General features: G+C 43.0%; 1 protein-coding gene across 2 annotated transcripts in view; it reads right to left on the bottom strand.

Annotated features, from left to right (window-relative positions):
- Positions 1-929: 929 nt before the first annotated feature.
- Positions 930-21,621, bottom strand: part of cyth3a (cytohesin 3a) — a 33,491-nt gene continuing 12,799 nt past the window's right edge. Inside the window, exons 2-14 of one of the 2 annotated variants that reach the window (XM_071546184.1) lie at positions 19,508-19,590; positions 18,968-19,032; positions 17,487-17,553; positions 17,175-17,293; positions 14,924-15,004; positions 14,682-14,794; positions 11,954-12,102; positions 11,681-11,792; positions 10,306-10,308; positions 5,796-5,872; positions 3,975-4,046; positions 3,277-3,431; positions 930-1,046 (exon numbers count right to left, since the gene is read on the bottom strand). In XM_071546184.1, coding sequence (XP_071402285.1) covers positions 974-1,046; positions 3,277-3,431; positions 3,975-4,046; positions 5,796-5,872; positions 10,306-10,308; positions 11,681-11,792; positions 11,954-12,102; positions 14,682-14,794; positions 14,924-15,004; positions 17,175-17,293; positions 17,487-17,553; positions 18,968-19,032; positions 19,508-19,590 — 1,169 coding nt within the window. In that variant the 3' untranslated portion in view covers positions 930-973. The remainder of the gene's footprint in view (positions 1,047-3,276; positions 3,432-3,974; positions 4,047-5,795; positions 5,873-10,305; positions 10,309-11,680; positions 11,793-11,953; positions 12,103-14,681; positions 14,795-14,923; positions 15,005-17,174; positions 17,294-17,486; positions 17,554-18,967; positions 19,033-19,507; positions 19,591-21,621) is intronic. The other variant, XM_071546183.1, reaches the window with a different exon arrangement.

Genomic DNA, 21,621 nt, shown 5'->3' with positions numbered 1-21,621 from the left:
TTTTTTTTTGTTAGAGCAAATTAAGAGGAAAATAAATATGAAAGAAATGGACTTGATCGCAGACGTGGATCTTCAATACATAAAGCACTTTTTAAATGAGTGTTTGCAGAATTAAAATAGAATGTACTGTAGCTTTAAAGGGTCAGTTCACACAAATCTTATCAACATTATTCCCCAAACTCGCTTCAGTCGATAAGAAGAAGATGTGCTGTAAGTGAACTGTGTGAGCTCAGCTTTCTTGGCTGCCATTCCTTCAGTAACTGTCATTTATCTTTTAGAATAAATCTTCCATACAGTCATTTTGGGGGCTAACAATCAGACCAGCTGATTCATAAGCTTGAGGCTTTGCAGTAACATGATGCTACACTACTACAACAGCATATTGTTGGCATTTTGGGCAGGGAAACGGCACATGGGGCAGATTGAAAGCGTGGATGTGGTCTCCCATTTGATACCCCCGGATGGATATGGAGTTTCTCAAGTCCCAACATTTGCAGATGAAACACGTAGATTCAATTCTGTATGTGTCCAGCAGAGGGCGATGCAGTCACAGCTACAATAATGCAAAGATTTACCATGAATCCAGCCATGGATTTGCCTCCCAAGTTGGGTTGAAGTCCATTTAAAGGAAAATTGCAGTCCTCTTCCTTCAGTCTACTTGTTATAATCCAGCTTGGTGAAGATTTTGCAGCTGTTTTTTTCTCATTCTGACTTAACCCAGATGGCACAGCATTGGCACCCAAAGTCTGTGCCAAATCAAAAAATATCTTCAATACGTTCAAGCAGACAAACTCCTGGTAGGTATGATGAGGAACCCGCTGCAGTCTTATCTGAAACGCTCCCACCCGTGTCTCGGCGTCCTCCGGCCCTGGATGGACACACACACACACAACCACACACACACACAAGGCCGTTTGCTGGTGACGACAGCGGCGGCGATGGCGGATGGGGCTGGTGGAAGGAGGGGCGGTCATCATTTCTTATTGGCTATCCTCCGCTTCCTGGTGGCCAGCATGTCGTAGAAAGGATCCCTGCTGATGCTCGCTCTGAGGAAGGAAGGAAAGGAAAGGAGGAAGGATAAATGATCGACCACTGACTTTATCTTTACAGCTGTTGATGCAGTTTGCAAGACTGTTTTGTACATGATGTATTTTTCTACTGCCTTATTTTGCATATTTTATTCCACTATCTAATAAACATTGTTCGAAACTACTGCTATAGAGTTTTACTTATGAAAAATCCACAGTTAGATATCATCAATCTATAATGCTCAATGCATTCCTGGACTTATTTTGTGATAATACATTTTATTTTTTAGCATCTTTGTACCCAAGGACACTGTACAGTCATGCACAAAATTAAACACGTCAAAAGGTGATGAAGTGTTCGATTTACTTTTTTGTTTTTTTTTACCCAATTTCCCTCAACCTGCCTCATCTACTTCTGTCAGTGATTTCCTACATTTCCCACTGTGACTTTCACCCCTTAACTCAAACTGCACTCAAACATGTCTTGTAGCTGCATTGCATTCTGGTCTATTTTCTGCTCCTGAAGGGTGGAGATATTGGTCTCTCTTCCTCTTCTACGATGGATTTCTCCCTGTATGATTGTTGAACGTCTCTGGGTGCAAAATGGCGGCTCTAGAAAGAAGCCCTCGCTCTTTGATTCTCTCTTTGAGTTTTAGATCGCTGAAACATTTTCTGACATCAAACTCCATTGTAGCTGCCCTGGAAATATCTTGGCGTGACGTCACATCGTCTACGTCTGGCCAGTTATCCACAGGAATAAGAAAAATTCACCACCAAACAACAAAATGCGCCCAGAAATGCAACGTACATCACCAAAAGCTGTTTCTTTAACAGTGTTCAAGTGTTTTTGGGTGGATTTTTCAATGCTCTGTTTTGTTGGCTTCAGTGTGGTGCGTTGTCGCCGTCACACACTGGGATGGGAATAAGGCTGAGTAATCCACTGACTTCCCAGCAGCCCGGGCAGCGGACGTGCTGAGATGGCCAGTCCTGTGTGTGTGTGTGTGTGTGTGTGTGTGTGTGTGTGTGTATATGCGTGTGTGTGTGTGTGTATATGCCTGTGTGTGCATAGGAAAGTAGCCACAGGAGCGGTTGCCACCCCAGCCAGATGAGTCAGGTGGTACAGCGTGGATGTGTGTTTGTTTGCGTGTCTTTGTGTGTGTGTGTGTGTGTGTTTGTGTGTGTGTGTGAATCTGCTGACCACAGGACAGTCTGCCATCCCAGCAGCTGAGTCAAGACAGAGTGTGGGCGAGGCAGCACAGAGTCCGGTCTATTATCATTATTTTTCCAACAGCTACTGGAAGAGGCTTTACTCTGCGAACCAGATCCATAGCTTTGGTACTAATAGCACTGCAACAGGATATATGATACGATGTGGTGGGAGTGTGAAATATATAATAGAGCCAATAGACTCTTGAATCTTCCCATCCCGGACAAATGAGCAGCTCTCCCCACTTTCCAATCTCCTTAACTGTACATAAAGCAGCCGCGCTCTGACAAGACTCCCACTAACTCGCTGGAACTCGGCCGAAAATCCATCGCTCTCGTTTAATGGAAACACAAATGTCAATGCTAACGGGGTTTTTATATCGTTAAGAGCATGGAAGGATCATATAATATGATTTTCTGCCCTGGTATCGATCGGCGGATCGGCCCTGACGAAGCTTAGGCTGAGAGTAATGATGAGGAGGAAGAGGGTGATCAATTACCCGCTGGGTCCAATTTACTGAGGCTCTCTGCAGGTTAACAAGGCAGAGTTTGGATATGACAAACAAGGCTGCACAGGCTGCCAGAACAGGAATAGGAGCACAGCGAGGCGTAGTGCAACTGTGTGTGTGTGTGTGTGTGTGTGTGTGTGTGGTGTGTGTGTGTGTGGTGTGTGTGTGTGTGTGTTTTCCTTTAGCCCTAATCAAAGGGAAGCCTGGTTATCCAGTAGAGAGCAGATATCACCTCAGAGTCAAAGTCTTATCTGTGTCCCAGTGTGAGAAATTCAGTCACGAGTCTGTGTGTGTGTGTGTGTGTGTGTGTGTGTGTGTGTGTGTGTGTGTGTGTGCACGTGCCTCTGTGCATGTGTGCCAGTTTGCACATTTATGCTTGAGCTCACATCTGAGTATGTGTGTGTTTGTGTGTGTGTTTGTGTGTGTTTGTGTGTGTGTGTGTGTGTGTGTGTGTTAGTTTCTCACAGCCAAGGTCAGACATGAGAAGCTCCCACATGGGACCGGCCCCTCTCAGTGTAAATGGATTCTCTTACTTGATGGATTTGATCCACTCCTCCTTCTCCTCCGGCGTGGGCGCTGATATCCTGTACACCACGTGGTTGCCCTCGACGACCCGCCCGTCCGCCTCCGTCTTGCAGGCCTTGATCACCTGACCCTTGTGGCTGGGGTTGTAGAGCTCGAAGCAGTTCTGGGAGGAGGACAGGATGCAAGCGTGCCAAGGTCATTAGAGAAGTGGAAACTGGAAACATCGGAAACTGAAACTGACATCTTGGTTACTTGTAAAAATAAAATGAAAAAAAACTATATGTGAAATATTTTTAGTTTTAGTCTTTTTGCTTATGTGCAGGGTGAAAAAGGGTGAAAAACATTAAATTAGTTGAGGATGTATTGAAAAATGTATGGAAATAAATTTGAAAAAGAATTTAGGATTTGTTTGTCTTACACACAATACCTGAACACTAACAAAACTAAACTGAAATTGAAATAAAAATTGAAAACTATGTAAACATAAAAACTAATGAAAAATCCAAAACAACAACCCTAAACCACATCACAATTACAAATCATGATTCAGTCTGCAAATCTTCAAAAAAATTGATATCTCTGAGAGAATAGCAGTCAGCTGTCTGGTATTTTTTTAATCATTTTTTCCAAAGTGAAATGTGTTTGAAGTTATAAGGGAGACAGAGAGAGACAGACAGACAGAAGAGATGCTGGAAATGTTTCTTACTGGTTTCCTGGGCTCGTCCACCTCTCTGATACTGAGGTTCTCCAGAGGAATAATCCCACGAGGCTCCTTATCCTGGAGACACACACACACACACACACACACACACACACACACACACACACAGACAGCATCATCAACACATGACACATTCAATATGTGCTACAGCTGTCAGAGATGGGATTGGGACTGAGACTGGACACAATTAGGTTACGATCAATGAGGATGACAAGCTGCATTATGAAGAAAAGATCCATCTGAAATAATTTCACCCTTGAAGTTGTTGTGATTCATCATTTCCTTAAAGGTGCGACATGTAGAATTTCAATATCAACTAAATATCAATATATCATTGTCAAATTAATTATGATACTTTGGTTTATTAACCTTAAAAAATGAGACCATGTTTGAGACGACTGGTAGCCTCTATCTCACATCAGCGGTATTGTTAGTGTTTCTCAAAATTAAGACTACATTTCCCATAAAACCCTCCTGTCGCAAAGAGAGGACCTTTGCTTCTTCGGTCAAACGTTTTCTCTTTGTCTTTATTGAAGAGGATAAACATATTGGAAGTGATTTTTCCATCAGCCTTTCACTCCTTTCACTCCACTCCACAATCTGCCGTTGTGAGAAACTCTGAACGCTTTAGCTCAGTTTGCTCTGGAAAAACAGCGTTTTGTGCCATAAAGCAATCTCTCTTTGTGCTGTAAAGCACCTAGCCGATTTCTCGCCAAATTCAATGTCGCACAATGTAAAACGTAGAGTAGAGGCGATTGAGGATGCCAATCTTCTCAGCGATGGTCTCATTTGTTTACGGTAACTATACTAATGTCTCAAAATTAATGCGGTAATGATTTCTGATGCTACAGGTAGCACCTTTAATATCCACTGCGACAGCTTGTGATTATTTTAAATGATCTTATTGAAGGAGGAAATAGATAAGTCAAAGCCTGACAGGACCATGGGACATATCGAGGTTGCGATTACAGCAAACTACAGGTTATTGTTCATCCTGGTCATGCAGAGGGGGGCACCCGGGGGAGACGTAACCCCACACCCTGCATCCTCCATCCTCCAGCGACCGCTATTGTGTCTGCATTGGCCTGAGGTTGGTGTGTGCGTGTGTGTGTGTGTTTGTGTGTGTGTGTGTGTGTGTGTGTGTGTGGGGGGGGGGGGGGGGGGGGGGGGGATCTTGAGGAACAGCCCCTTGTCCCATCCTGTCATCTTTCCACTAATGAGGGAGCACAGCAGGGAGGACATGCCTGGGGACAGGGGCTCACAGCTGGATGGATGGGTGGGGGTGGGGTTAATGGAGAGGGTCTGAGTGTGTGTGTGTGTCTGTGTGTGTGTGTGTGTGTGTGTGTTGGCATTTATACATGCACGCGTGTCTTTGAGCATGCCTCTGTGGCCCCTGCCCACACATATGTCTGCGACGTGATTATGTACATTTGTGTGTGTTGGGGGATGGGATGTATGTGTGTGTGTGTGTGTGTGTGTGTGTGTGTGTTGAGCATGGGGTGACAGGGGTTGGGGGAAGCACTTGGCTTAGCTGGGCCAGATGTGCTGCACACTTCCCAGATGTTTCCCATGATGCCTCATGTTAATTGCTGGTGTGTGTGTGTGTGTGTGAAAGAGACAGAGACTGAGTGTTGACATGTGTGTCTCCTCTATTTCCTCTGTCTCACCATTTCCCTTCAAATCAGATCACACTTTATATAGTGTTTTTCATGGTCACAATGTGATGTTAAGGCGCCGTTCAAATGAGCATATGTAATACGTCAAAACATTTATTTCAATGAGACTTCACACACACTGACTACTTACTGTTGTGTATTCAAAGTAGTAGAGGCAGTTGTCGGTCAGAATAAACCACCTTCTCTTCCACGTCTTTACCCTGCCGCCTGTGGAGAGAAACAGAACAGAGTTTTGACTTAAAACTGGGTCCATTATAAACCAAGTCAACTTTGCTCGAGGCCCAAGTCTCAAGTCAAGTCTCAAGTCAAAATGTCAAAGTCAAAAACAGTCAAGTCAGAACAAATCAAGAGTCCAGTATCAATTTAATATCTTAAAGAAAACTAAATATCTAGGACTTTTCAATGCAATATGGTTTTAGTAGGATAAAAACTTGGAAAGAGCATCATGAGTTTGATTTCTATAATCAGTTTCAACTTCAGTAAATTCAATCATTCCATACAAATTCAGAAAACAGAATTTAAATTCAGTCATCTGCTGGAACAAATCTCATCACTTTCAATCTGAGTCATTTACACAAACACAAGATCTTTTGTCGAGAAGTTAGAAACCTTTTCAAATCAAAGTCTAATCACGTCCCAAGTATTCTCTTCATGCATCAAGTCTCAAGCGATTGAAATTGGGATTCGAGTCGTGTTAGTATTAGCGCTCGACATGCTAGCCTGCAGGAAACCTCAGCTCCACGTGCCACATCTGGTTCTGATCATCTGCTCTCTGCGTTATTAGACTCAATCAGAGGGTGAACACTCCCTCCAACACTCCTCAGTCCCCAGAGAGAGAGAGAGAGAGAGAGAGAGGCCCGAGGCTCGGCCAGTGGAGGAGAGAGGGAGGGAGGGGCGGCTTGTGAAAACAGGAGAGCCAGGGTTCATTCTGGGGAGAAATCCCAGACCTGCTGCCCTGTACATGTGACAACATGGGTTCGCTCGAGGGGGAAGGTACTCAACTGGTCTGCAGTGATTGTGATGCATGTTACGAGCTTGACCCGAGAAAAGCCTTTCATATTTCCGAGGAAGAAAAATGTCGAGACTCTGATTGTTGCACAGAGCGTTCCTCTTTGGGCCAAGAAAATCCAAGCAGTTCGAGTAATAAACAGTGAATCGAAGACGTGGTTGTTCCCCCAAGCATCTATCAACGTCTGAGCCGACGCCTTTTTACAAGGAAAGGTCTAATTCTAGCATCTGACTCATGCTCAGTAATACATTATCTTCACCGCAGAATATGAGGAAGCAAATGAGCAGCCAGCATTTCTTTTCTTTTCAGAGGAAATCCAAAATGAAATCTCCCAGTGAGAGACACAGCCATCTCTCCCTCTGCCTCCGTCAGCAGATAAATGTAGATTACGAACGGCCATAGTTGTCCAGATTATCGGGATTATTGGATTTTCTGTTAATTAAGCCTCCAATGACGCAATGAGCAATTAACCTATGTAATCAAAGCTATACTGTGGCTATTATTAATGTGCAGTCTGTCCAGTGCTGCGATGTGCATAACATATAATAACATGCTTGCTGACTTTCCAGAATGTGCGCATACAACGCCTCACCAATTACTGATGTAATCAATACGTAATACACACTAGGGCACAGATGTCACCCTATAATACTGGCTACAGTTCAACACAACATGTATTTAATTATTTCTCACACAATATTTACTTTCACAGGCAATATGCCAAGAGGAAACCACTTTATTTAATTTTGGTCACTTGCCAAATAGAAATACGTAGTGTATCATTACAGAATACAATCTTAAATCCGTCAATATGAGCGAATGTGAATGTTTTCTTCTGCTATACTCAACCATATGGCAGCCCAGAAATCTGTTTACCATAGCACCACATCCCCCTGGTGACATGATTAGCCATGTGTTTCATTTCATCCCAAAACCTGACGTTTATCTATGTGTTCATGCTCGCTGCACGGCTTTCTGTGTTTGCATGTTTCCAGTGTGTTTCATGTGTTCTGCTTAAGGACACTTAAAGAGTGCAAACAAATGTGTGTAGGTTTCAAAATGGTGTGTACATTAAAGATAATTTGTATTATTCAGTTTTCATGATACTATGGCTCAGGATGCAAAAAATGCTCTTTATGATGTTTTATAAATAAATGTAGTTTAGTTAAAATGAATTTGAAGACTACATCCTCACAGGCAGAACCGTCACAATACTGGACCCTGATTGGCCGACAACACCAGCTCCTTTAATTCAAATGAGGTAAATCTGCTGATTGGAGGCATAGATGATTTGTCAGTTTAACTGCTGGAACATTTCCTGATTGAAAGGATTTTACCAGTTATTTAGTAATGGGAGCCAATCAACACAATCAACAGTAGTCTGAAACTGCCTGTAAAAAAGAACAGATTTTTTAAAATGCAACTAAATAACTTAAAATGTAACCAATCAAACAAAATCACCTTTTAACATCTTCATTAAATACCTTCGAATATATAGGTAGTTAAATAGAAGAAAATTGTAATTCCGCTAAAAAGGCCCCTTTAATTTGGGGCTGAAATATTCTCTAAGAACGTTTTAAAAATATTTGAATACTATGACATGCTGTACAGACTGGATGATGATGGATTCAGGCACAGCGCAGGCTCAGTCCCGGGGAACAGCAGGCACCTCAGTGTAATGAGAGCTTATGGAGCTTCACAGCCTCACAGCAGAGCAGCAGGCTGTGATCTCAAACTACCTGACAGGCCAGAACAATGACTCATTCAACTGCACTGTAAACACACAAAAAAAATCCCCATTCTTCCCCTAGTAAAGCAGGGCTAAAATTAGCGTGGAATTCACTAATGGGGAAAACTGGAGCTAAAATGGTTTGGCAAGCGCAGCCGGTGGGACAGAGAGAGAGGGAGAGAGATGGATGGAGAGAGAGAGAGGGAGAGGGAGAGAGAGGGATCCCTAGAGGAGGAAGAGGAGAAGCAGCGGGAGGTTTTGAGGCCTGGAGGGCAGGAACAGAGGGAGGAAAATGGCGGGGGGGGGGTCTCCGTTAGTTCGCATCCATACAGCGGTTTACGCATTCTCACAGCGCAGACTCAAGCAGCCCATTCACTAAAGCTGGAGCACACGGCTAGCTAAACAGGAGCTGTATGAGGCGAAGGGCAAGTCTCTAATGGTCCGTAGGGAGGTGAACTGAACTTTCCTTACACACTGCTGAAGGAGACGTAGCCAGACTGACCTGTGGGAGCTTAGTGTCAAGGAATCTGGAAAGATGGGAAAGTCAGATACGTCAGAGCATTAAGTGGAGACAAACTGTAAAGCCTGAAGCACAATTTGTATTGCAGCAGATACCTTTCCAAGCCTTTGAAACACGGACCAACAGGAATTTGTTATTTGGTTCACTAGCTAATGTTTTAGAGTACATTTTGAATGCTAAATGTGTCAACTCTTAAACATATATACAGTACTGTGCAAAAGTCCCAGGCACATGAAAAGAAAAAAAGTAAAGTGAAGATGCTTTCAAAAATAATACAATGAAAAGTTTCTAAATATCAAAAAATGTACTATAAAGAGCAGTCTACTGACACACTAATGCAGAAAAAAAATGAATAAACGTCTAAGAAACAATTTATATAAAAACTCTTGGGTGCCTAAGACTTTTGCACAGTACTGTATATATATATATTTTTTTTGGTATTTTCTTCAACCACTGCTGTGAAGGAAAGCAAATAACTTTAACTTCGCAAGAGGTTATTCTGTCGGATATCAGCATGCCCACTCATCTTTATGCTACTAGCTACCGCTAGCTGCTGTTGGTGCAATTTCAGAGCATTGCAAACAGTAGGCAAACTATGTGATCAATGTTATAGGTTTTCTTTATTTTATTTATTTAACGTTACCCAACAGAAAAAGCTCAGGTGGTTATTTGCTTATACCTAATAGTCTGGTCACATCCCATTATTACCAGTCACTCTGAAAACACTCAAAACACTACTACATAGGCTACTAAACCAAATAACAAATTGCTGTTGGTGTCATTGCCAAGGCATTTGAAACTCAGGCTTCAAAAACTTAAGGTACTTTCCATCTGCTACAATACAAATTCTGCTGCAAGCTTTAGAGTTAGTCTCCAATTTAACGCTCTGACGTATCTGACTTTTCCTTCTCTAGAGATTCCTTGCTTGTATCAGCCCCTAACTGTTGTAGGAAGGGACAGGATAAAAAAGGGGAATGTCAGTGGTGAGTGGTGGGGTAAAAAGGTGTCGTCTGTGCTAAGGCCTCTCGGGATCAAAAGCAGCGTTCTGCGGGGCACCAACTGAGACGAGCCCTCGGTGTCATCCAGCTTCCTCCAGAGCCGCGAGAGGAATGCCAAAAGAGGAATGCAGCCAATCCCCATGCAGCATGAGAGAGAGATCAGAAACCTCCCTGTGGCCCTGCTTTTGAACGAGATAACCCGTCACCTCAGGGTGCTATAACTCACTAACCAGCCACTAACAGCTCTGCTGCAACCAGGCAATTAGATGAGGCGGCTAGCATGTTCAGGAGCCCGGGTTGGTAGGGAGAAAAAGGCAGCCGATGCCAGTATGAGGACGCTCCAGGATGAGCAGGGAGGGTGGAGGAGGAAGCAGGGGTACCTACCTCCTAATGCAGAGATTTAAGAAGCAACAGCAGTCACAGAAGGGTGAAAGGGTGAAAGGTCAGAGGGAGGGCGAGAGGGAAAAAACACACACAGAAGGGCAGAACTTTTGAAAGACACATCGAGCACACAAATCACCGTGACAGAGACAGAGAGAGAGAGAAGGTGAAAGCGTAATCACACAGACGAGAATGCTTTAAGTGGATGGAAAGGGGAGGAGAGGAGAGGAAAAGACGAGACGAGACAAGAAGACAGAACGAGATGACAGGCGAGGAGAGAATAGAGGCTTTAGAGGTGCGTCACAAATCTCCTAGCAACCACATCTGACGCCATCATGGAGGCAATTAGCTTTGTGCAAAGAAAAAATAGCTAAATATAGCTACAACATAACTAAAAACGTTTGTTGTGTTGTGGGTGTAGATCCATTCAGTAATGTTATGAGTAAACGTGGTTAGGATTAGGGTTAGAGTTAGAGTTAGGTCTGATAATGTAGATCTGTTTCCAAATGTAGCTTACTGTGACACAGTTAACTGTCTTGTCTTTAGTCTAGTCTCTACCAAAACACTCTTTTATCTTGAGAAGAGTCAGCTGAACAAATAGTTTGTTTGTTGGCTTTGTTAGGTAGCTAACTAGCCAGCAGGCTAATTTATCAAAGAAACCAATATCAATGTAGTAACACTTTACAATAAGGTACATTAATTAAGGGTTAGTTAATGCTTAATAAGCATTAACTAACCCTTAATTAACAGTTAACTAATGTGTTTGGTAATCATTTACTAATTTTGTTCATGTTAACTAAGGTATTAATTTATACATTATTTAATATAAACTATTAAATAATGTATAAATTAATACCTTAGTTAACATGAACACCATTAGTAAATTACACATTAGCTAACTGTTAATTAAGGGTTAGTTAATGCTTATTAAGCATTAACTAACCCTTATTAAGCATTAACTAACCCTTAACTTAGTGTACCCTTATTGTTAAGTGTTACCATTAATGTTAACATGAAACTACTAGCCACTACTACTAGCTTCTATGTTAGCTAGTGTGCAAATTAGATGTGTTTTATCAGTGGCGAAAACAGCACAGAAATTAACCATGACTATTGAATTCTGTTGAGACGGACAAATTGTACATTTAGAAATGCAATCAGTTGCTGCCCAAGAGCTGAGGACCTCCAATATGGCCGACAGAGAGTGCATTACATCAGCTGAAAGCCTTTTATAGACAAGTCACACACAGACAACACAAATAACAAACACTTTATGGGAGGAATAAAGACTACAGATGATACTCATATGTTGAGGCTCCAGTGACATGAATTAACACATCAAGGCATGAGCTGCTTTTGATTTGATGAACGCACGTACCTAGCTTTAACAGCCAGCCTTCTCTGTCCGGGTTGAAGAACGTGTGCGTCAGATCATTCCCATCATCCTCTGGGATTTTGAAGGGCTCGTTTTTGATGCTGTCGTACAGATTCTGCAGAAAACAGGAGGGAAACGATTTATCAAACTGGGGAAACCGCGGTGAAATTTGCTCATTCGTATAGAGGAGGCGTGGGAGAGCGGTCGGGGAGATCAAGGACACACACACACGCACACACACACACACACACACACTCATTACAGACAAATTCTCACCCGGAGAAGCTCCTCTGGCAGGTCTCCTCCCTCATTGATGCCTCTATTCATGGAGATGAAGCGCTCGACGGGGGGCTTGTCTCTGACGTTGGGGTTGTGCAGGCTGGTGTTCAGCATGATGATGGCAAACGACAGCACATAGCACGTATCTGTGGACAGCAGAGAGGCAATCGGGTTATGAAAGTGTATCCTGCCACAGAGGGGATGCAAAAATTTGAGAAATTTAGCATTTAGGAAGCACAGGTAATGAATCAGTGGGCGTACAATAGCATGGAAGCCGCATGTTAATGAGCATCGCTGGGTTCGATCAAATAATCAGCACAGATGATGCTGACAAGATCAGAAATATGATAATTACAGTCAGAATGAATAATCATATTGGACAGTGAACCTTAGTTCTTTTTAATTTTTTGTTTTAAGATTAATTCAAAGGTATTTCTACCCAGAGACTGTGGTTTAGTCTCTCTCTTTGACTTGTATATCAGTTTATTCGTTTTTTAAGATAGCTTTGTTGACACTTCTGATTTATTTATCAATGAAAGGTGGGATATAGATGTAGATATAGATATAATAATTTGTTCTTAATTGGCCTGCCTGGTTAAATAAAGGTTAAATAAAATCTAAATAAAGTAAAAGATATAGAAACAAAGAGAGAGACAGAAAGAGTCTGCTTTAGCCTCTCTTCTGTGTGTTCAGACTAACACAAGACAGTTTTTTAAGATTGTTTTGATGGCTGGCTGGCTTTGACTATTTGAGAGGTGTGTGTGCGTGTGTGTGTGTGTGTGTGTGTGAGAGAGAGAGAGAGGGAGAGAGAGTGCTATAGTCTCTCTGCTGTGTGTTAATGTCAGACTGACACAGGCCAGTGACTGTCTGTAAATGAATCATTCATTCCCCTCTGTCTGTCTCCTCTCTCCCTGACACACTTTGCCCTCGCTGTGTAGCCTATTGTCTGCCTGCTACACAGATTCACTATGCTGCTCTGCACACTGACACACACACACACACACACACACACACACACACAGATGCATGCATACACACAGATTGTGCGTCAGACTCTGTGAATCTACTGACGAAAATGGGGAGAGATGGCAGAACACACACACACACGCACGCACGTACACACACACATTTTATTTTTTGTCAAACTTCCTGAATCTATTGTTCAGAGAGACAATCTTGTCTGAGAATAACTTCTGTGCAAACACGCAACACAAAAGCTGCACCATGTGGGTAAAGTATTTGGACGGGGACAAAGTCAAAGTCAACGCCTGAAACGTACAATGAGGCGACATCTGAAACATTCACAACATGTCATGTGCCATTTTGGAGGCTTTTATCTTGCATATTGATGCTGCTGGGTGAAAACCTTGCCTCTCCAAAACGTCAAAGAAAAACAGCCATGTTTGTTTGTAGCTTCACCACCATGCATTACTGATCATTGTCATTATTAAACAGGTTTTGAAAGACTTTCATAAGACCAAGTAGTTGGAGAATTTGCTGAATCCATAGAGGGTCAGGTAATCCTTCAACTGAAGTTAAAACATGAAAATCACCGAAATTGGAGTTACAAGTTTTTCCCATGAGCAGCGATATATTTTTTGTCATCGGTGACTCCACTCGACTCGAGTCAAACCTCTAACCCTAACAGTGTTTACGCTTCTCTATCCCTTGCATCCTCTTTTGCCAGGAGTAACAAAAGGTTGCTCCATGATCCATCAATTATGTATTGACTGTTGTGGTTGTAGGCTTTCTATATTACAGCACCATGTATCACTCTTGGCCCGGGTTGAGTCTCCTTGAATAATGGATGTCGCATGTTTGTTGCTGGCTGTTTACTCAGTGAGATAATTTGCTGCCGCGAACTGGACTCTGTAGTTACTGTAATCTGGTTAATCCTCACTGAGCCTCAGTCACAGTGCCTCTAATAGCATAATGATTACACTCGGAGGCATTAGAAAAAACAGGCCACCGCTCTGCACTCTGTAATAGACCCTCAGGCAGCACTTCTATTGGCAGATGTGGCATGAATGTTGGCACATCGGTTTTTCATGCTTCGCTCATATGGAGGACGGACAAGCACGCTATTTCGTTGTCCAAAAAAATAAAAACAAAATCCATTGGACTTAAAATTGAGGAGTTGAAGACGTTTCCGAGAGGCTTCATCAGTTCTAATTAGGGCTGCAACTAACGATTCTTTTCATTGTCGATCAATCTGTCGATTATTTTTTTGATTAATCAATTAGTTGTTTGGTCTATAAAATGTCAGAAAATGGTGAAAAATGTCGATCAGTGTTTCCCAAAGCCCAAGGTGACGTCCTCAAATGTCTTGTTTTGTCCACAACCCAAAGATATTCACTTTACTGTCATAGAGGAGTAAAGAAACCAGAAAATATTCACATTTAAGAAGCTGGAATCAGAGAATTTTGACTTATTTTTCTTAAAAAATTACTCAAACCGATTAATCGATTATCAAAATAGTTGGCGATTAATTTAATAGTTGACAACTAATCGATTAATCGTTGCAGCTCTAGTTCTAATCAGTTCTCATCAGTTTGTAAAAGTGATGAAGCCTCTTGGATGAGTGGTGAAAAACAGCTTCACCTCTTCATTTTTAAGTCCAGTGGATTTTGTTTTTATTCTATTGGGACATTTTACCACCTGGATGACTGAAATGAACCTGCACAGACACACTATTTCATTGCTCCCATTACAGCAGCCTACTGACCTGTGGACTGGAAGACCCCGGGGTTACACTGGCAGTACCGCGAGGCAAAAGCCTCCATCATACGGTCGATCTTCTGGGCTTCGCCTGGCAAGCGGAAACTCCACAGGAACTGCCTGCAACACAGAGGGAGAGGAGAGGGAATTCATTTATTGATACAAGACATAGGCTGTCGTGAATATTGAATTGAATTATGAGTTTAATCAAAAAGTTCTGCTCTCTGTGTGGTTTAACCATCTGCTGACCGTAGAGCTTGGACGAGGTTGAGGTCTGCAAACTCGTGCAGCTCCACAAAAGCCTGCAGCACCTTGATGTTGAAGTCGTCCCTGTTGAGAAAAAACAAAGAAGAACCAGAAAATAGAGATTTCATATTAGAAAACGTTTTTTCTTCCTCCGAGCCATTTTGTTTCAAAGAAACAGGAAGACCATGTGGGGGATATCCACACATCTGGGAGAAGATGTGAGATAGCCAGGAGCGCAGTGTGAACCCAGGAGGAGGGCGGGGGAAGAGCAGATTTCCTCCGCGAAGGCATTTCCCGAACCTGGATTCCTTCTTCTTCTCAGCATTCCTGTCATATTTCTTCCCTTATTCACGCGCGAGGCAGAGCAGTGGGAGCCTGGAAGCAATTTAAACAGCTGGCCCCGGCGCTTGAGTCCCCCCCCCCCCCCCCCCCCCCCCCCCTCGCCCAGAGGCACCTATAGGGCCGCTCGGCTCTGCGGACTTGGCGAGGGTGAACGGTGAGTTTGACTGATGGAAAAACAGCTAAACCGAATCCACACAGGGTCCCTTTTGTCAGAGGTTTGTTTGACCGTCGGAGGGGTTTTAGAGGAAAAGTCAACAGCTGCTCTCAGGCTGCGGCTACAGCTCCTCTGATCTTGTTTGCTTTACATCGAGGTCCATGTTCCTCCATCCTGGACGCTCTTTGTGTTTTGTATCGCTCAGATAACGAGGAAACGGAGGAATTTTCAGAGCGAGCGTTTTGCGTTTTTGTGTGGAAAGATGCTGCGGAGAGGTTTGTGCTTTTGAAGTTGCTGCTTTACAAGAAAGAAACAAGCAAAGTTGCATATTACAATAACATTCTTTGATTTTTTTTTGGGGGGAGGTTGGGGATTGTTCTGCTTGCTTGTTTGTATTTCTGAGCCCGCTGATTGTTTTTGCTCAGACTGTATTGCACCGCACATTGTAGTCTGCAATCAAACCAAATAAAATCCTGTCCTGAGAGGTTTGTGCATGTTGGTAGAAGGGGAACGGGGCCAGGGTTATTGCTATATAGTTGAATTTATTACAGAGGTACTCGGATATGGGCTGTTGCTTGTAACACAGAAATAAAACACACACACACATAGAAAAACTAACACACACGTCTCAGAGTTCTTGTGATAACAGTGAGTGGATTGTATGTGACAAACAAAGCTAAATTGTAAGTACAGGAACAATAAAAAAGGGCTGAGGAACAAAGACAGGAACCCCAACACTCTGTCTGGAGCCGTAATTTAAGACTCCGTCGCCCATAATGCCTCCATCCCTCCTTCTCTCTCTCTCTCTCTCTCTCTCTCTCTCCTCCTTCTAGCCATTTTTCTCTTCTATTAGCCCTCCTTTCCATCTGTTCCCCTCTCTCTCTGTTTCCCTCCTCCTCTTTCTAACTCTCTCTCTCTCTCTCTCCCTCTCTCTATGGGAGCTACTCAGCATGTAATGATGGGTTCCAGCTCCTAGCATAAACTCAATTAGTGATAATTACTGAGCGTAACCCTTCAACCTATATTTACCGGTATTTCCACTGAGTAGGTGGGCTCTTTGATGATCCTCCATGAATAAAGCCTGTTCCCTTCCTAACAAGGGAGTCCCCAGAGCCCCCCCCACCCCCCTCCATCAGTGGGCTGGGGGGGGGGGGTCTTTCACTGGTTCATCTTCTGTCTGAATACAATTGCTCATCTGTCTACTCATGCACAATCAGCAACTTTTAGACAGAGTAACACAATGCAGACACACATGTCCACAGCTGATGTTTCCCTGCATGGATAAAGAGCTTAACTTGTAAAAGAAATGTAAATTTTGTGCAGCCATCATTTTGTCAGAGAATGTGTCGCAGATATCTAAACCTGGAACGAAATGCTTCAATTTTAGATTGCTTTTTCAAATGTGTTTTTTTTTTTCAAATTAAACAGAAATCACACTGCACATTTAACCATCTCACCTCATCATCCTCCCCAGCTCAGCTATCTGAGACAGTCTGGCGTGAGATGTGAGGAATCAGACGGCCGTTTTATTACCAGTTACATGCGGGTGGAGTATGACAAGACACCCACGCTACCTTCAAGATTCATGTTTGGGGAGGGGGGGGGGACCAGTCATGTTCTCCCACTTTCAATCAATAAATCCAGCCCATAATTTCCTGCTCTAATCACAGCAGGGGCATAAATCTGCCACCAGAAGGGCCGAAAGGAACGGCAGGGAAAAACAATTTCTCCAGCGGCTTGATAGACGGTCCGGCTTACCGCTCCCCTAAGTAGTCTCCGATGACGGTCTTGTTGAGGCCCTCGCCTTTGTACAGGAACTGGGAAATGTCTTCGGGAGTGTGCTGCAGCAGGTCGTTCTCCAGCAGGAACTGGATCCCCTGGAGAGGAAGAGGAAGAGACAAGACGAGGCCGGCCGGTTCAGCTCAATCAAGGACGGATGATTTGAAAATGACAGGGATTCACTGCTGAGAATGGATCGCTCTGCACACCGGTTTCAAGGCTAGCGAGAGACTGGAGGCTGTGGTGGTTTACGGTGAAGATGGGAGGACAGTATAGGAAAAGAAACACTACCTTTTTGGGATCCATGTTGAATTTCTTCCTGCCCATGGCGATCTGTTTGTTTCGCTGTGATGTTTTGCTGGAACACAAAAACAGAAAAAGTGGATATTTAATTAGGAGATTCTTCTAATTTACCCTCAATAAATGTACACATTGAAAATAACATATTTTCCTAAAAGTGCCTAAGGTGCACTTTCTTCAGAGTTGAAAATGAGAGATTATTTCCTGCCAAACCCATTCAAATCATTAGTCTTCTATGTATGTCTGTTCATGCCAAAATCTAATCTAAAACACACACACACACACACACACAAACTAAAACAAAAACATCCAGACCTTTAATGTGGATATATACCAGTTGGCTGATAAGTGACAGATGAGAACATAAAGCAGCCGTGGCCTCAGCTACAAACAGCACACACACACACACACACACACACGCACACACAGTGATTTATCTATGGGAAGCACGTACGGTACGTTCACCCTGATTGATTTATACAGGGAAGCTCTGCTGCACTTTGACTTTGATTGATTTATAGACCATGAAACTGTCGGGTGGAGGACGTCTACCGTCTGGCCAAGTCACCACAGACTGCTATTTATATCATATAGATTATGGAATGATTCTGTTAGCATTGAGCCGAACAATAGGTATAGGATAAGTCAATATTTACATATATAAAAACATAAAACACACAGGTAGGCCTGGGCGACATGTGGAAGATTCACTGATACCGACATTATGACTCCCGCTGACCTAATTTTGCTCATGTTGGTATGAAAAAGCTTTCGCCACTGCTTGCTCTTGAGAAAAACTACAATATCAAGTCATATTTGGTCCATGCATATCCGCCTCATTCAGCCTGTAAGCTTCATTCAAAACAAAAACAGCCTCACTATTCTGACATGAGTGCAAATGCAAAACCCAGCTAAGGCAATCAACTGAAGTCAGCTGAAGATAGAGACGACACGGTGAAGAAAAAGGATTCTAGGTCGGACGTTTGGACAAACTTTGGCTTCAGCAAACATGATGCAGAGTAAAGCAAAGTATAACAGCAGCAACTACAACAGGGAACACAAGCAGTTTGTTTCATCGCTTCAAATATAACCACCTCATCGAATATGGTGAGTGTCTGGCAAAGCAAAAAGCTGATAAAGACTTATTTACCTTATTTAAGAGATGTCAGACACATTCATTGTTAGTTTCTACTAGAGCCATGATGCTAGTGGTAAATGCGGGTATTTTATGAACCAGGGTCAAAAAAAACAAACCAAAACAATCAATTGCTGTTTCATTCATCGTTATCGAGGTAAATGTGACAATATAATTGGATCTTATCGGATTGGAGATCTTATCGCCCAGGCCATCATACCACACAGGGTTAATTCATTGATAAAAGGTATTGCAGATATATTAGAGAGCCGAGCATCACATGCACACCCAGACAAACTGTATGGACGCAGCAGACAGTACGACAGAGCTGACTTACCTCTCTCCAACACACGTTAGCTGCTCGATCTCCGTCATGACCTCAGCTATCTCAAACTTCAACCTCTGACAGAGACAAAGAGACAGAGAGAAAAGACACAGTTGTTTTTTTTTCCAGGAGCTGGCTTTCTTTCATTAAGTTAAACGGAAAGCTCTCCGGCACGAAACGGGACCAAGAACGCACAGCAAGTGGTGGAAAATTCATCGAGTTTTATGAGCGAACTGAGTGTGATAACGGGAATGTTTCTTAATTTGTGTTACTTACAGCATGCAAATAGACCTACAAACATAAACAGCAGTAACTACTTATGTGTCTTAAAGGTCAAAGGTAATAACTAGAGTTTAGATTTTATACCAGCAAGAAATTATACTCTATATATAAATGCTTTTAAATGATATACAGTCCACTGCTGCACCTACAAGGCTAACAAAAATTCTTAACATAAAACAAGCATATCAGCACAGAGGCTTTCCCAGCTACTGAGAAACACACACACACACACACACACACACACACACACAAACACACACAGACACACACCTCAATATCGTCGAGCAGCTCTCTCTTCCTGCGTCGGATGTTGGACAGTTCATCCCTCTCCTCCAGGGACAGATCCTCAGGAACTGAAACACACAGAAACAGAGAAATACATCAAAACTTAACAATCATCTGCAGACACACACACACACACACACACACACACACACACAGCTCACTTCACCCTGCACAGAAGAGAAGAAGATCACAGGCAAATGAGAGGATTTCTGTTGATGAGGGAAGAGGGAAGGGATCTTTAAACCCGATCTAACACCTATACGCACTTAAAGATTTCGCATCAGAGAGGAAAAAGCAGCTTGAAGATTCATCCTCCTCTTGCTCTGTAAAGTGATGAGTCCTGCTGCTGCTGCTGCTGCTGTGAAGACTGTTTCACCTAGTTCAGCTGGAGCAACACATATCAAGAGCCTTAATTAAGCAGAGAAAGAGAGAAGGCGAAGGGTCTTAATTATTCCACTTGAAAGTGTTTCACCCCTCTCTCTCTCTCTCTCTCTCCCTCTCCTCGCTCTCCGCTTGGCCCGGGGGGAATATTCTATTAATAAAACCAATCCAGATTAAGTTTCCTTTCATTAAAAGTGAATTTGGTAATTTAACACAGCCTACGACCCCGATTCCCCCGCCGTGAGGGTTTCTTTTTTTTTACAGCTGCAGGGTGAAATGAACGAGGAGGGCTTTTCAGTGTTTCTTCCCCCCTCTCTCTCACGCTCTCTCTTTCTCTTTCAATCCTGCTTCTCCATCTTTTCCCTCTCTTCCTCTCTCTCCTCATTTCACTTCTCTCCCTCCCACTTCATTCCTCAATTTCCTCCGTCTCTCTGAAGCCACCAGCGAGCAAAAAAAAAAAAAAAAAAAAAGAGCCTCTTGTGATCTTGCTTCATTAAGCCAGCTTAGAGGCAGAAACACACGCCAAATCTCTCCACAGGAAAATGACACATCTAATATCACAGCCACAGCTTCATGCCTACAAGTTGCTATAGGAAAAAAAAAAAAAACGACTTGTTATTTTCCTTGCAGGCGAGAAGCTGTGCCAATTAAAGTGAAACAAGGTCAGCGGGCTCAAGAGAAAGCATTCAGCCCACTTTTAATTTGACAGCTTGTGAAAGAGTTGCGTTCAAGTATTGTAATCGATGGCGTTCGCATTAAGAGTGAGACAACAGACTGTTTCTAACCCGGTTATGCAACGCTGTGCGGTACAGTAGAGCAGTGATGGGGGTCAGGTAAACAGAGGGAGAGACGGCCGAGGGATTTCCTCTGAGTCGGCCGTGTTTTTGATCAACAATGGAGGCGGATATGAACGCAAAATGACTGTGAGACGAATCCAGCATGGAAATAAAGATGTTAATTAGCCCCGGATAACCTCAGGCTACCTCGCTGTACTTATGCAACATGAATCATGAGCGCTGCTACTGTCGCTTTAAAGCCAATTAGGCCTCTTAAAAAGTTTCTCGACAGAGCACTTTAATATTCTACTTGAGCTGTTTTCTGCTGGATTTTTGTCCCCCCACGCAATGAGATGTGATGTCTCAGGTGATATCTCAGACTCCACTGGTCTGATTTTGATGAAACGTGGAGAGGTGATGCATCTTCGCACTGTGTTTCAGTGTTTAAAAAATGACACTGATTGGCTGAATGATGCCACTATTATTAAAAGTCAATTTTTCAAACTTTGAAAGGCCCTAACTGCTAGACCACTTTTTGATTTTGATGAAACTTGGAGGGAGAATGCATCTTGATACCGATTGGACCAGTGTGTAGTCTTTGTATTCTGTATTATGAACACTTGCTCATAGTGTGCAAACAGAGAGCTCAATGTTCTTCAGGTGCCTCAGGCTGTGTATTAGCTAATGGAAACATCCACCGGCTGCAATAACGCACATGATTACAATCTTGATTCATTGCAAATCTAAGGAGAAGTAGAGGATGCTCACTTTAATAAAAGCCTGCCTGCCGTTAACAGCAAAGCCTTCCCATTATCCTCCAAAACCAGGCCTCTTTTACTGGATCTACTGTAATATATGGCTTGGAAACCGGCCATCTGATGATCCAGAGGACTGCAGAATTAGAGCTAATGTCTCTGGTCCGGTGATAATCTCGTTTAGTGG

The sequence above is a fragment of the Centroberyx affinis genome, unplaced genomic scaffold (assembly GCF_046629955.1).
Source record: "Centroberyx affinis isolate AG114_WGS23_722 - 3 ecotype Tasmania unplaced genomic scaffold, CSIRO-AGI_Caff_v1 ptg005166l_1, whole genome shotgun sequence".
In the NCBI taxonomy this organism is placed as follows: Eukaryota; Metazoa; Chordata; class Actinopteri; order Beryciformes; family Berycidae; genus Centroberyx; species Centroberyx affinis.
This window is presented reverse-complemented; position numbering and strand designations above follow the sequence as displayed.